The sequence below is a fragment of the Sphaerodactylus townsendi genome, linkage group LG04, assembly GCF_021028975.2.
Source record: "Sphaerodactylus townsendi isolate TG3544 linkage group LG04, MPM_Stown_v2.3, whole genome shotgun sequence".
Taxonomy (NCBI): domain Eukaryota; kingdom Metazoa; phylum Chordata; class Lepidosauria; order Squamata; family Sphaerodactylidae; genus Sphaerodactylus; species Sphaerodactylus townsendi.
This window is the reverse complement of record NC_059428.1, coordinates 56,404,342-56,421,083: the sequence shown is the minus strand read 5'-3', so window position 1 is coordinate 56,421,083 and position 16,742 is coordinate 56,404,342. Positions and strand designations below refer to the sequence as shown.

General features: G+C 40.1%; 1 protein-coding gene across 10 annotated transcripts in view; it reads right to left on the bottom strand.

Moving 5' to 3' along the window:
• The window catches only part of ROBO1 (roundabout guidance receptor 1), a 669,323-nt gene that overhangs the window by 21,138 nt on the left and 631,443 nt on the right, over positions 1-16,742 (bottom strand). For 7 of the 10 annotated variants that reach the window (XM_048495370.1, XM_048495373.1, XM_048495374.1 and 4 more), the window contains 5 exons: positions 12,664-12,818; positions 11,299-11,643; positions 8,150-8,254; positions 1,515-1,659; positions 1,092-1,370 (listed from right to left, as the gene is read on the bottom strand). In XM_048495370.1, the coding sequence (XP_048351327.1) occupies positions 1,092-1,370; positions 1,515-1,659; positions 8,150-8,254; positions 11,299-11,643; positions 12,664-12,818 (1,029 nt within the window). The remainder of the gene's footprint in view (positions 1-1,091; positions 1,371-1,514; positions 1,660-8,149; positions 8,255-11,298; positions 11,644-12,663; positions 12,819-16,742) is intronic. The other 3 variants (XM_048495376.1, XM_048495380.1, XM_048495379.1) reach the window with 1 other exon arrangement.

Here is a 16,742-nt window from a genome sequence, read left to right as displayed (position 1 = left end):
GTGGAAAAGTAATTTCCGCAATGAAAACACAACTGTCTTTTCCTCTGATCAGTTCTTAAATCAGTATAGAATGGGAAGGGAACTAAAAGTACTTGTAGGCTAAAAGTCATTTCCCCATCTCCATTATTTCCCCTTTCCCTTCCCGGAAAGCCCCCATTGTCTCTTACCTTTTCCTGCTTCCTTCTTAACTTGCTACCCACCCAGGAGCGTGTCTTGGGGGGGTGTCTCACAACTCAGGTGCCACACACCTACATCACGTGAGAGGCGCAAGCAAGGGCTGGATTGGGCAGGCCCCACCGCGGCTGGAGAATATGAGCTGAGCAGACTTGCTTTCTGCCTGGTCTGTTGGGGCAGCAGGTGGGTGACCATGGTGCCACAGCCCCTCCAGAGCCTGCCTGATCCTTCCTCATTCTCTTTCTGCTCCAGGAGGCAGCAGCTTTTTGCAAGGCGAGAAGATCTATTTTCTCTCTCTCCTCTCTTTTTCTGTCTCATTTTCTCCCTCTCTCTCCCCCCCTCTTTTTCTGTCTCTCTCCCCTTCTTTTTCTGTCTCTCTCCCACTTTCTCTTTTTCTGTCTCTCTCTTCCTCTTTCTCTCTCTCTTTCTTTCTGTTTCTCCTTCCTTCTTAACCAGTACAAGCTGGTGAGTGGAGGTGGGGGAGTGAAGAGGGGGACTCCAGTTCTCCTTCATATGGGCATAGAAGAAGGGATGGGCAACTGCATAGTGCCCCTCACCACCAAATGCTCATGCAGCACGGAAGGGTATAAAATCAGTTCTTGACCAGGGCTCCATTTTCTGTAGATTCTGTACCCACTAGCCAACCTACTTTTACCTACCTCCCTTTTTCCAGCTTTCTTTTTCCAGCAACCTTTACCCAGGAAAACTGTATCCCAATTGCATGCTACAAATCACTGGGGTTGGCCTGGTAGGGCCATATCCTCCCCCCTTTCTCTATCTTAGCTATTCACGATGTTATATTTTATCTGTTACAATCTTTAGCTTTCTCCATTCCTCCATTTTATATTTACAACAATCTTGTGAAGTATGTTAGGCTGAGAATATAAGTTAGTTTGCAACATGGCTGAATAACTGACCTCCGATCTGGTGGGTGTTGCAAGTGATTTATTTCTTCTGAGCATTCCTGCAACATAGGATGGAGTTCTTCTTGTGGTGAAGGAGTTAGTGTGGCAGTAGACTGATGGCTATAGGACACAGCTGCTGGAGATGAAGCTGCGCCTCGAACTGGTGGTGTGGGACCTCGTTCATCCTCTTCCTCTTCCTCTAGATCATCCTGTTGTAGATACATTCTGGCTGGTGGTACTGGGCATGGGATTTCCTGGTCATAGCTAAAATTAGTTTTAGAAAAATGAGAACTGGACAGTGTCAGGTAAATTCTGGTCAAATGACAAAATATTCATTTCCAAACATGAGATCCCAAATTCCTTTTTGAAATTAAGTAAATTTGGAAAACTGGAGGTCATCAAAATACTTACTGGCAATTCATTATTTTATCTTACCTTTCATTCACTGAAATACTATAATCTTCACTACTACTATGGGGAGGAGGATGTACAGGAGGTGGAGGAAGTAGTTCTGTCCAATTCATGCCAGACTGCTTTGAAGCTTTGGGTGTTCGAGCACCCTTCTTGTGCCCTTGGCTCCCTAGGAAGAAATACATTTATATCATTAATATTACTTTCTGGAACAAGCTATGTGATCCAAGTTCTATATATTAAAACATGTAACAATTTAATTAGATGATTAAGAGTTTATTCTTTACATTGGATGATTGAATCACTGGACGAGTTGAGACAGAAAACAAAACCATAGTTTAATTACACCAACCATGGTTAATTGGTAGCACAAATGCAAGTCAATATAGATATTACTGTAGGGGCTTAAAGTAGGATGTGAAGTTATTAACCAGACATACTCTAATGTGTGAACACAGACATCTTGGCTGAAGCAGGACTTGCTGCCTGTCAATGTTGCAAGCTTGTCCCGGTCATGCAGATGCCTGCCTAAAGCAGCTCAAAAGTGTAAGCATCCTTTTTAATAGCCTTGAACGCTGATATGCAGCAATCAGAAGAACCTTTTCATGTTTCACCATGCAAAGCAGGCTTGTGTGGGGGATGGGTGGAATACAAGGGTACCACCATCATGGCCTGAGTGCCATTACTTCATTACTGATTGAATTGCTGCTGCCCTACTGGGCTTCAAGGCAGGCTGCAGAGGTGCTTCCCATTTGACCTAGCAAAGGTAAAATAAGAGGAGGGCATTTGGATCAACTACCTTAAGCTCCTCCATCTATCACTTATGCCATATCAAACACAAGCCAAGGTTTCAAGCTCCAGAGGTCACTTGAATGGCACAAGCACAGTTCTTTAAGGCATGTGCCTTGTTCTAAAAAGTATGTTGACCTCCATACCTCCATGATGCGGCTGGCTTCCTCTCGGGCCAGGGCTTTTACGGCCCTGCCCCCCGCCTGGTGGAACGTTCTCCCTCCAGCTGTCCGGGCCCTGCGGGACCTTAATGAGTTCTGCAGGGTCTGTAAGACTGAGCTATTCCACCGGGCTTTTGGGGAGGCCAGCCGCTGATGTGCACCCCCCCCCCCTTTAACAGCGAAGGCCCTGCTGGCCCTCCCTAGAGGAGTTGAAGCTTTGGAAGCCATCTGTTGTTTTGTAATGATATGTTATAAGAGCGCTGTATTTTAATAATGACCAGTACTAAATGTACGGTATTTGTTTATTTATTTGCCTGTCTATTTTATGTACCTGTTGTGAATGGCCCTGAGCCTTTCAGGGGAGGGCGGTATACAAGTTTAATAATAAGATAAATAAATAAATACCTAGTTCCTACTATTTATTCACTTAATTTATATTCCACCTTTCTCCCTGATGGGGAGGTGCCAGCTCCAGGTTGGGAAATCTGGGATATTGGAGGCAAAGTCTAAGGAGGTTAAAATTTGGTGAGGGGTTGGGAGTGCATCAAGAACGTGATATCATGCAGTCTACCAAAATAGCTTACAGCATTCTACCTTTTTCCATTTATCTTCATAATAACCCTATGAGGTAGGCTAAGGTGAAAGTGTTTGACTAGCCTGAAGTCAGTCAGTGACTAGAGACATGCAATGCAAGCTCCAGCAACAGTTACCAATAGAGGGATAAAATTGATGTGGGTATGGTATGGTGTACTGTTAGACTGTTGGAAGTTGTTTGTACATATTTGAATGGTTCAATTTAATTACACTGTCTCCTGATTAGGAAGGAGAAAAGGGAACACAGATTTATAGCTGTACATAGTGGTGGGATTCAGCAGGTTTGCACCACTTTGGCAGAACCTGTTGTTAAAATGGTGCTTGTAAACAACCAGTAGTTAAATTATTTGAATCCCACTACCGGAACCAGTTGTGAAATTATTTGAATCCCACTACTGGCTGTTCAGTAACTCTGCTCAGTAGGAAGTAAGCTATTAACCATGGTGAAACTTTAGCCCAGTAGAAGTGCTGCTAAACAGCTGCAGATAGGAACCTAGTGCTTTAAAAAAGAAAACAATGTTCTGAAACCAGGATTTGTTGAATCACACTAGTGTTGACTGGTCATCTAGAAACAAAATCCTGATTTCATCATTAAAATAAACTATGCATTGGCTATTTCAGATAACTAAAAAACTAGCTGACTGAAAAACTAGAACATATTTTGCTTAAATATTTTGATATTTAATACTAACACTGGTAATATATAACTGTTGCTCTGGTCCCTTCCACAATTTCTCAATATTTTTCTAAAGCATGCTTTTTCAAAGAAATACACACAATGCTTGTAACTTGAATTAAAAAAGGAGAAAACATATTAAAGCCATGAACAAACTTAACAACAAATATAATTTAAGTGATCATCACACACATTACAGATTATTATCTAAAACAAATAAGCTGTAGAAATATTTTCCAAAGTATTTTTCTGTTATTTAATTGCTGGAGCTTAACACATAGATATGATCTGCTAAAATTCCACTGTTGTAATAAGTCAATGAATACATCTAATTTTTACTTGTCCACTGAAATGTTTCAGGCACAATGAATCTACTACGTTAAGTTCAAATAGCAGGTGTAGCTGAAAATAATTACTGGAAGAACTACCCACAATGAAATCAGCAGGAGAAGCATAGCATAAAGGTTTTCAACCACTCTTCCTGGAAAATTAACATTTACAGTAGTATTATATATGCCTTAGCCAGTTTTAGATCAAGAGTACGTGCAGATGCATTCCTAAGTGCTTATGTTATCAAAATGTTGGAGTCTGTTCCTTTTAGATTGGGGAATTAGTGATGGGCAAACCATGCTTTAATGAGAGATTGGGTAAGCTCAAGAGCTTTACACAGATGAGTCTCTGCAAGTAAGCCGCATGAGAACAAACTATAAGTTTAATAATTTTCATTAAAAGGACAAAAATAATAAACATTCACAAATCAAAGCAGCAGGGAATTCACACAATCCTAGAGCTGAGGGAATAGGTTTGGAAAAGCAAGAGGGTTTGGGGGAAAAGACTGTAATTACCTTTTTCCTAAAGAGGCTCCAGAAAAGCAGAGAGCAGTGCTCTCAATGGGATCCAAGGAAGCAAGGTAGAAAGCAAATAACAAGCAGCACAACTGAACCAAAAGCAGGCTCAGAAGTATTGGGCACTGACTGTAGGGCAGGTGGCTAATTTACAGGGAATATTGGGCCCTCTAGCCTTGCTAAGAGAGCTTCATATTTCCAGGACAAAGGGAAGTCCTTGTTTTCCACAGGAGAGACAAGAGAAGGACACTTAACTTAAATGGTACATGCTTAATTTCAATGCTGGATACTTGACATTAATGTTTGGCACTTAGACTTAATGTTCTAAGCCAAGGAGTGTCTGGTGATAGGGAGACACTGATTCAATCACAGCTTCTGGACAAGGCCAAATGTAAATGAAAGTAATCTTGAGAGAATTTAGTCAGAAATTAGAAAAATGGGATTTGTATTTGTAGATGAATGGCTGCCAGAAACTACTGGATGAAATCATACTAGCATACTGTTTGTTGCATGGAGGTCTGTAGACCAGGGCTAGAGGTGGGAACTAGCTTTCCCAAGCTGAAGAACTGAAGAACTGAATCTCCTGAGAAAGTGGGTGAGGCAGGTTATTTTGCAAGGCTGATGTTGACAAGGATTAGTCCAGACAAGTTTTCTTGTTCTTATGGGTGACACTGAGTCAATGAAGAGAATGGCACCCCATCTTGGCACTGCAATGCTAGGCCATCCCAAGGGTTGGCAGGATGGGAAGATACACTGCTGTATTAAATAGAGGGTTCCCACACCCAACACGGTTTGGTCTGATAAAACTTAAGTGCTTCACATAGAATTTCCATTTATTTCCATTTATTAACTTCTGGATGCCCACACCATCACAATAACTGAGACTGGTGTACTAAGGAGAAAGGAGTGAGGGGCATAGCCTCCATAAAGGCCCTTGTTATTTAATTTCACATAATATCTTATTTCTCAGTGTCTTGAATTGAGGGAACAGAACCTTTTCTGGGACTTGTGGTAATTCTTGATGACCCAGCCCACTTCATTTGCTGATACCTCAGAAATAACAAGTAAACATGCAGAAGCCTCCTTTGTAATGTCATATGGCCCACCTGACATGTTCAACCAAGCATTGATGCATTTGTAAAAATACATTTGAACTGTATGTTACCAAAATGTATTCCTTCTTCAGAGGGATACATATCAGACTGACAGCAATGCAATAGAATAGAATAGAATAGAATAGAATAGAATAGAATAGAATAGAATAGAATAGAATAGAATAGAATAGAATAGAATCTTTATTGGCCAAGTGTGATTGGACACACAAGGAATTTGTCTCCGGTGCATATGCTCTCAGTGTACATAAAAGAAAATACATTTGTCAAGAATCATAAGGTACAGCACTTAATGATTGTCATATAGGTCTAGTAAGCAATCAGGAAACAATCAATAGTAATAAAAACATAAAATGCAAAATCATAAAATAAAATGAAATGTTACTTCATTACTTCATTACAATATTACTTCATTATAGTGCTATTAATCCTAAACAATAAAACGCTAAGAAATCAAATGTCCCAATGACAAACCCTCCACCAACGCAGGAGCAGGACTCAGGGGTTCGCCTTTGGGACATTCTATTTCTTCCCTGCCCACAAAGCAGAGGTGTCTTGGTGTTGCTCTTCTGTGGACTCCCAGAAGCCCTCCACCCTCTCCCCCCTCCCAACAACCAGGCTGGGCTGTGGAACAGCTAATCTGCAGCCCGACACCTGGGCCCACAGAGACATAGCAAAGCCTCCCCCCCTACTTTACCCTCCCACCACAACAGTAATGCTGGGCCATTTGCAGGCCCAGCAAAGTTCCCAATCCGAACCCTCATCCTCTATCTGCCAACAGCAATGGTGGGCCCACGGAGGGCTGGCAAAGTCTCCCTGCCTCCGACTCCCACCCCAATGATCTAAATTCCACCCTCTCCTTACCCCAAATCTCATCTTCTCACCCTCCCCCACCCCAAAACTCACTTTGCCATCCTCCCCAACCCCTAGTCACACCTTCCAACCTCCCCTTCTGAAAACTCATCTTGACCCTCCCCACCCAAAACTCACCTTGCTACCCTTCCCCACCCGTAGCCACATCTTCCAACCCTCCCCTCCTCAAACCTAACCTTTCCATCCTCCCGCATCCCAAACCTCACCTTTCCACCCTCCTGCACACCTTGCCACCCCACCCTAATATTTATTTTTCAACCCTCCCCACCTGAAATCTCACTTTGCCAACCTCCATCACCTCAATACTAACCTTCCAACCCTCCCCCTCCCTCATAGTCACCTTCCAACTCCTGGCTCCCAACCTCCAACCCAGGTCAGTTGTTCTGTGGACTCAACAAAGTCCTCCCACCTCCACCACCCACAACACCCAGCCTGGCCCATGGAACAGCTGCTTCATGGGCCCAGCTAAGCCCTCCAGCCTCCCCACCCACTAAACCCAGCTTGGGCCCATGGAACATATGATCCATGGGTTCAGCAAAGTCCTCCCACCCACCCACCCCTCACCCTTAACACCCAGTTGGGCCCATCAAACAGCTGCTCCGTGGGCTCAGCGAAGCCCACCTGCTTCACTCTCACCCCAACCATCCCAATTCCAACCCTCCTCCATCCCTAGCCACACCTTCCAACCCTTCCCCCACCCAAAGTTTTACCTTTCAACCCTTCCCCACCCCAAGCCTCATCTGGCCACCCTTCCCCAATAGAACCCTCACCTTTCTGACCTCCTCCCACAACAAGCCACTTTGTTCCACCCTCCCCAATCTGCCACCCCAAGCCTTGTTTTTCAACCCTCCCCCACCCAAGCCACACCTCTCCACCTTCCCCCTATCCTCATCTTCCCATCTACCCCAAGCCACACCTCTCCCATGTGCAAGCCACAGCCCCAGATCTAGGTAGGTGGCAAGTTTCACACCAGGAGCAAGGGGGGCACTACAGCACCAATAAAGCCCACTGCAGAGGGAGATGCTTTTTCTTCCACCCTTTGCTAGGGCCCATTGCATCTCCCCCGCAAAGCCAAGTTTTAAGATCTTGGCTGACATTTTGGGTTCTCTGAAAAACTCTGAAGGGAAGAAAGGAGAGGCTGCATGGGTTGTGAGGAGGAAGTAAAGAGATCTGGAGAAAATGGGAATAACTGGGCAACTGTGGCAAACACTATGGAAAAATAGATAGAAGATGGATAAAGACATGAGAAGTAGAGCTGGAACATATGTAATGAGAGAAAGACAGGCAGAGGGTATTTTTCTCTAATTCAGCCATAAAGGATGCCTAGAAAATTACTAGGTTAACAGCAGAGGCAAAAGTATCACACGTTTTAATCTATTTTTCTGGAAATATTTATGCTTTCTGTTTTACTGTGTATTATTCCAGAAGAAACAAAAATGTTAGTGAAACCCAGCCACTGTTACAGCTATTTTCTCACAATGTAACTGCAAAAAATTGATATCAGCATTTCAGTACAGTATTATAGTAATACTATAATATTATAACTTTTCAACTGTTAATAAAGGCTTTTTAGTTTTTAAAAGGATCCCAGATTGTACTTTATACTTACCAGATGTGTTGCTTCCTCTATCTGAACTGTTGTAGGATCCTCCTGTATTCTGGTCGTATGACTGGTTGTATGGAATAGTTGGAGCATTATCACTAACTCGATAATCTGCAAGTTTAATAACAGAAGATGATCTTTGCCCCTCAAATAAGTCATTATCAGATTACCAGAATAACATTTCTGCAGAAAAAAAGAGCTTTGCTGGTCCAATCTAATATAATTTGAGTTTTTGTCCCTGTTCACCAAAGATTTAAGAATACTAAGAAATAATCTGTGCAAAATACAAGATTATATAAGGGTTTGTCAGCATTATTAATATAATTATGCCTTGATATTATTCATGACTCTCTGCTGAGTTTCCGCAGGGCCTTCAAGACGGACCTGTTCCGCCAGGCGTTTGGCCAGCCTGGTTTTTTAAAAAAACATCTACCATGTCATCTGGCCTCCCGTGGGCACAAGGGAGGGAGGGAAGTAGTAAGACACCATCCACATTTTAAAATGGGTTCTGTTTTTATATAATTGATATTAAATTATGTTTTAATGTTTGTTTTAACCTGTTGTGAACCACCCTGAGCCCTCAGGGGGAGGGCGGTATATAAAACTAAAAATAAATAAAATAAATAAAATAAATAGATACGGGCAGAGATGGTTCTTCAAATACTCCAGTCCCAACCCATGTAGGGCTTTAAAGGACAAAACCAGCACCTTGACTTGATATCCAGCAGACTGGTAGCCAGTGTGATTGTTACAATATTAGGGACATACATTCCCAATAGCTTGCCCCAAGCAGCAGTCTAGCCACAGCATTCTGCTCTAGCTGCTAATAAGGAAATTTGTTGCTTGCAACAGAATTCGTTCTAAGGAAAAACCTTTCTAGGCCTCATGGGTTTAATTGATTACCTTGTGATGCTTTTCTAGGAATACATGAAGCACAAAGAAACTCACCTATGTGCTGCACAGATGCTTGTAAAAGTAGAAAGCAGGGATATGAGTGGCAAGATGGACCATTTATTTCATGCCAAACTTTTTGGCTGTTTCTTACTTACAACACTGCTAACACTTACATCTGTTGTATCATTTGTAAAAATTATCATTTGATGTAACTATTGCATACCAGATTAATTGATATTAGCATATTATGTCAAGTTATTGCAGGTGATCCCATTCCCACCTCCCTCCCAACCCAGCACAGGTTGAGCCTTAGCAGATGCTCTGCATGATACTGGATTTCTTTTTTAACATATAGAGGATCAACCTTGCTGGATTCATTTCAGCAGAGAGTCATGAATAATATCAAGGCATAATTATATTAGCCTCACAGCCTAGGAATCAATCAATCAATCAATCAATCAATCAATCAATCAATCAATCAATCAATCAATCAATCAATCAATCAATCTATCTATCTATCTATCTATCTATCTATCTATCTATCTATCTATCTATCTATCTATCTATCTATCTATCTATCTATCTATCTATCTATCTGCCTTTATTGGCATGAGATTAAATAAAAAATAACTGAATCGCAACATATGAAAGCTATAATAAAATTGATTATCTGGGACTGGGAAAGGAGTGGCTGCTTATTTTCTTGGATTGTAGATTGCCAGATTTTTTTCTGTTGTCTCTATAGGAATTTTTAATGCATTTGCAGAATTTGTTCTCAGTTTTGTAATAACATAGGTACAATTATACTGTTATCTTGGACTACCTGTGATGCCAGAAACTGCTTGGAAAGCACCTACTCTCCTGATATTCAGGAAGTAGTATGATACATAATTTTTAACTGAGCATTCGATGGCATTATTATTATTCTTGCATTTTACTCTCTTGCACAGTTATTTATACTGAAGATACATTTATCTGAGCTTAAATTGAATTAAGCAGGCCCTTCTAAGGTATAATGCTATTATACCTTATAGCCCCATATAGCACATTATAGGCACATATAGGCACATTACAGCCCCATATAGGCACATTACAGATACTGTATTGAGAAAGTGTACACACAAACACACAAAAATCCATATATTTTAAAAATAATTCATTAGAAAGAATCCATTTTGCCCAGGGTTTTAAAATATAGCTTTGAAATAAAAACTCGTAAAGATAGAAAAAATGAAGGACAAACATGCCCTTATCACTATATCAAACATTCATGTCAGATTTATGTGACCTCTGAACCGTTTTGTGAATAAGTACTTCATGTAGTAAATAAATTGAATCAACCTTTTGTAATGGAACATGTCCTTTACCTTTTTTCCATGTCACTAGGTGGCCATATGAGCTACAACAATATGTTCAGAATGTTCAAAGTTAGAGCAGGCCCAGCTTCTATGGATAGCATTTGGCAAATCCAGTTATTAAAAGTAAGCTGTGTGGTAGCCTGAAGGATGAGTAAGAAATCACATAACTTCTTTTTCTATATCCAATATGGTAAAATAGATGTGTCCTTAAGGACAAAAACACATTCTGATTTTGAAGCTAGCATTGAAAGCAATTCATCTTTACCTTAAAGATTCTGTGCTTCTGAAAAGAACAGTTTGAAGCATAAAAATATTAAACACGATGGTGAATGTGATGAATATGGTAAAATTAATCAGACCAATCTATTTACATACTTGGTATCTGCTGCTATAAGATTGTCCTGGTTTTTATATGTATATTTCAGTCATTTACAAGGATGTGTAAGTTTAATTACTGTCCATTCAATACTAGAAGAATAAGTTGACCTATTTTAGAATTTGAGTGCATATGCTTTATGAATTAAAATGCTGTGTCAGTCCCAATCACAGATTTGTTATTATTAAATTTAATATAAGCTCAAAGCCATATGAAATATATTTTCTTTTCTTTTAAGATATAGCAGCTTATTTGTTAGACTAAATTTGATCTTCGAAGATTATTGTACTGCTAATTAACTCTTTGATACTGTTAATTGGGAATTTGTATATCTACAAAGGAACTTAGATTGCACCACAATGCTTGGTCTATTGTGACAAATTTTACACTCCAGTAACCAATTATTAGATCCTGAGATGGCCAAAATCACTGTGGGTGGACCAGAATAGAACTTTATATCAGCTGGGGACTTCAAGGCTTAAGTATTCTCTGATGCACGAAACAGGGAACAATGCTAGGTGAATTACCTTTGTTTAATTTGTTTTGCTCCATAATATTGTACTGAACTGGTGCAACCTCTTGCTTCTGTTGTCCAGAAGGTTTCCAGTGCTTTTCATTCAAATCTCCACTGCCACTGTTAACATTGCTGTTAACATTGCTGATGTTTGACTGGATGAGTTGCGTGGTGGCATAAGGCGTAGGCTGCCCTGGTTGGCTGACAAATCTTCCATCTTTTAAATTAGGGCTATTGAAAGTTTTCATCTCATTGATCTTATTGCTTAGATCCACATCTCCATACACTGTTGACTCAGGCAGCATTAGGTTTGTCTGCTTGTTCTCCAGCTGATTGTTGTAATTTGCTATACAATCAGCTAACCACAGCAGAAAGAAAAAAGAAGATGCTCTTCAGTTATAACCCATATTTCATGCCCTAGTGCTTAAACATGTTTTGCGCACAAATGTGTGACTTGCTTTTTAAAACAGAAACAGATTCATAGCAATATATCTGAAATAAGAAAAATTAGAATCCTAAAATGTGGTAAAGAAATAATTTTGTTTCATGGCTCTAAAACTAGGCATACATGTCTATATGGAAGTCATGTTCTCCTGGTTCCCAACTTCTTCATATCCATCTTTCTTTCCAGAAAGTTTAACGCCCCCCTCCCTGTCTTTCTCAAAAAAAGTTGAAAGTACCTGCTAATTGATTTTAAATATATGGTCACTATTTTTCCAGTGAAAGGAACCTGTATTTACAGAAGAACCTAGAGCATGTCACTATGCGTTTCAGATCCTCTACCTGAATTAGCACTGGTTTGATTGGAACAACTGTGATTCAAACAGCATTTGACTCCATTAATAAACTTGTCACATGGACATGTGCCTGAAGGTCTATTGACACTATAGCCCGTTTGACTAAATAGAAAACAGAAGTATCCACTTCTGCTGTAATAAGCACAGAGAAACGTTGGCATCCCTACGTGTCATAGCTCATGCAAACTGCAAAATAGAAAAAATCCCTGAAGCATGGTATTCAGTAGTTTATAACATATGTCTGGTCATCTGCTGTCCTTTTAAATATTGCATTGCGTTCAAGATCTGAATTTTCATAATCTTTTTATTGGGCATCACAATTTTGCATCACAAGCAAAATTATCCCCTTCTAAGCCCATTAACATTAATGGATTTGGAAGGGCAGACACATCTTAAGGTAATTTTTTTTAATCATTTCCCATGATTACAATAGAGTGAAGACTTCCCAAATGAACCATAACACATATATCAATTCTAATCTGTCACAAATAAAAGAGGCTACTAGTAGAAGGAGACTTGAAGTAAATTAACATGCAGGAAGTAATTTACAGAAAAAACTTACAGTAATAAACAGCATTTACCTGGTCGACTGTATGTGGTAAGGTTGCTATCACTGTTTCCATTGCCTGATGTACAGCAGTTGATAGAGCAGTCATTGTGATTGTTCCCAGTGTTAGGCCACGTGTCTGCAAGCCATGGCTGAGAGGCAGGTTCATTGATGTTTAAAAGACCTGGCCTTAAAAAAGAACGATTTTTATCAGAAGTTGAATACCTATGAAAGACTTACCATAATTTGAAAGAAAAGTCTGTACTTTCCTCAATCTATAGCCACACCATGTACATTTCTTCACACATACCTTGCAAATAGCCACTCTTTTTATCCTGTTAGCTAAAATTCTGGTTTATTTTTTTTAATCTCATACCTTGACTAATGCAATCTTTCCACTTGCTTTACATTGTCACAACTTAGTCCTCTATCAGAAATCCACCGACAAAACAAACATTTCTCCTGTCACTTAGATTGTGGTGTTTTCCTTTAAAGTCCTACAATGCTTCTGAATTCAGAAAGAATTTATACTTATACAGTATACTTATCTCCATGGCTTCGTTCCATATTATATGTCTGCCTCATAGTATAACATCCCTGTCCTGGATCTTTGTTCTGCCAGTTGCACCATTTTCAGTCATCTGGAAGTCTTCTGCTCTTTCACTCAATTTTGACCATACTCTCTTGCTGTAATTTAAGCCTAAAATTAAGCCCATAACTCTTGCACAGTATACTCTACATATCTTAAAATGTGGCTTCAACCCATATACCTGAATTTTCTCACTTTCATCTCATAGAAACTTATACAAGAGACAACATGTCTGGTTTTGGCTACAGCGTGGTCATGAAAGGTTTATGGTATTAAATGCAAAACTATGTTATTCTTGCCTTTTTCTTGTCCCCTTTCCTCTTTATGTTTCAACTGTTACTTAAATTACAAGCTCAGTGTACCAGAGACTTATATTTTTTACCTCACTGAATAAAATAGCAAAATATATTTTTTAAAGATAGCACTTAACAGTAAGATAGCACTTAAATGGTCAAATACAGAACTCAGCATAAGTCTCCTTAGAAATCTTATTATACTGACATGGGACACCACAGTCCTACTCACAGCGCAGAGATGTGGAGTTGGTTATTGTGGTGATGGAAAGATAATCTCAGTCATAATTTTATCACATGTCTCACAGGAAGATTTAATATTGGCAGGTCTTGAGTCATTAAATAAATAAATTACATTAATTCTACAGAACAATTTCAATTTAATGTGTCAGATATGTTCATTTGACTAGTAATCAAATGTTGGCTATAGATATACAAAAAAAAACGGTATAATCAGAATAGTATTGAGCAATATTAATCTAAAAAACTACTGTCTATATTTTATAGCTTCATATGAAACTCCATAAAAAGGAAACTATGAATCAGAATCTTTTGATAAAGCTAAGTAAAACCATTGTGTGATGTGAATAATGTAGGAGTTAAAGAAAAAAAAGAAACAATGATGGAAGCAAAATAGAACACTGCAAATAATTAAGTAGATGTGTACTTAAACCAGAAATTATTGATAAAGTTATGACTAATGATGCAAACAATTCAACCAGTAGTCAATCCTGCACAAAAACAGACAGCAACAGTCATAGTAGTTATTTAATAAATGGTAAAAACTAAAATAAGTTAATCTGTTTTAAGTTCTGGATAGAAATTCATCAAGATCTATCTGCAAAAGACTGTATGGCCCATTCCACATGGGCCTATGCAGTGGCAGCACACCGATATATATGATGCTGGTGGAACCCTGAGACTGTTCGCAAGCTCCTGTGTGGGTGGTCGCAGAGACACTGTGGCCCGCGAAGCTGCCTTCGCACGGAGGCGCCTCTATTGTCTTTGCCAACTTACCTTCGTTTCCTTGTGCAGTTCTGCAGAAACAAGGGGACATGCTCCATGGCCATGGCGATGCCTTGGGGATTGGAGGGCAGGAGGCATGTCCCCTCGTCCCTGCGGAGTTGTGCAGGGAAGAGAAGTTAAGTCGGCTAACACAATGGAGGCACCAAACAGCTCGGCACTGGTTCAAAATGCTGTTTTTGAAAAGAATCGCTCATTGAGCGAGTTTCAAAAACAGCGTTTCCCTGCTGGTTGGCTGAACCAAGATGTCCACCTTAAACTGGACATCTGAAATGCAACTTCAAAAATGTTTCTACTATATACATTCCCTTCAATGTTACACAACTTTTTAAATCAATTAGATCCTTAGGTAAGTACATGAAACTAAAAAGATAATGACAGATTTCTTCTGGGATTTATTGCAAATGTGAACTGAATGCTCTTATATAAGATCATGAGTAATGGCTTACAAGAAACACTTCCCCCATAAATCTAAGATAATCTCAGTTTTCAGAAAAGTCAATAAATAGTTCCACAGTATAGCAGAGAAGAGTCTTTAATAGAACTTGAAAGAACACCTTTCTTGATCCCACAACTAGCAAGTATACATTGCAAAAAAGAGCAGCTAGTGTATTATTTAATTATCTCTATGCCACCACATACTGGGACAATCAATCCATCTGTGACCATACAAAAGTCAATCCAAAGGTTTTACTAGGAAGTCAGCATGGATTTGTCCCCAAAAGGTCCTGCCAGACCAGTCTTATTTCCTTCCTTGTTCAAATTACAAGCTTATTGGATCAAAGGAATGTTGCTGACGTTTGATGTTATTTACCTGGATTTCAGTAAAGCTTTTGACAGAGTTCTCCATGATATTCCGATGGGTAAATTGGAGGACTGTGGACTAGTCTCTAGGATATTTAGGTGGATAGGGAACTGGTTGGAAAACCACTCTGTTCCCAAAGAGTGGTTGTCAATGGCATTTCATCTGATTGGAGAAAGGTATCCTGTGGGGTACCACAGGACTTGATTATGGGCCTGGTACTTTTCAAAAATTGTATAAATGATCTGGATGAGAGACTGGAGGAACTATTCACTAAATTTGCAGTTGACATCTGTGATGGACCTAATGAGCAGGCAGAGGCAGAAAAGTCTGAATCTAAAGTGTCACATAGCCTGAATATGTAAGTGACAGGTGTGACAACTCAGGGCACGGCCCACGTCTGAGGCAATCGTTTGTCCCAAACTTCCAAGCCACCCTTATGTCACCAATGTTAACAAAAGCACAAACAGGGGCAACGGAGAAGGAGAGAAGAAGGAATTCCCCTTCCCCTGACACCTATTTCAAGGTGTCAAGCCCCAGGGAGGTACTCCCTCAGGAAACTGTTTCCTCTCTAGCTGGAGGGACTTCCCCTAATAAAAACAAAAATGTTAAAGGTCGCTGCCACCAAAATTATAATCTGCTCTGTAGCCCATAAACTGATAAATGGACACCACTCTTTCTAGGAACACACACAGACAAAATAGACTGGAACGGTTGTAACTTAAACAAAACTTGAAAAGTTTATTACTGGCTTAAATGTAGGATTCTCAGGTAACCTGAGAGGATTTTAAAGCTTGTTGGTTTCAAAAGCTTATTGGTTTCAAGAGCTTAATGGTTTCAGAGATGTTGTTGGCACTTCAGTTTCAAACATTCACAAAAACACGCAGGTGTCACTTAAGAAAAGATTTTACTTCAGAAAAAGATTTGACTTTAGAGTATCACACTCCCTCTTCTGTCAGACACTAGTCTTTCTGTACCTAACCACACTAAACCAACACACCCCAGTCTATGCCCTGTGAGATTCTGGCACACAAGCCTCCCTCTCCCACCATCCAAACTGGCCACACTGCCACTGGACTGGGCCTCCTAAGACTGGGGTTGTACTGGTTAGGACAGACTCTAGTCTGGACAGAGGTTTTCCGTCAAACACCTGAGTGGCGGGTCACCCTCCACCAAACTCAGGGCTTCCTGATATCTCTGATAAGCTTCCTCAGCTTACAGAGTACACTGTCTGACTCCTGCCAGACCAACAGCAGTGACAGATCTCTGCTTGATCTGCTCACTCTGCCAAAACGCACCAAAAAGGCACGAAGAACCAAAAGAAAAAGCCCCTCAGCACTCAGGCTGACTCCTTTTATATTCTTGCCATTTCCCTCTAGCCAATCAGGGCTGGCCAGGGCTTAATC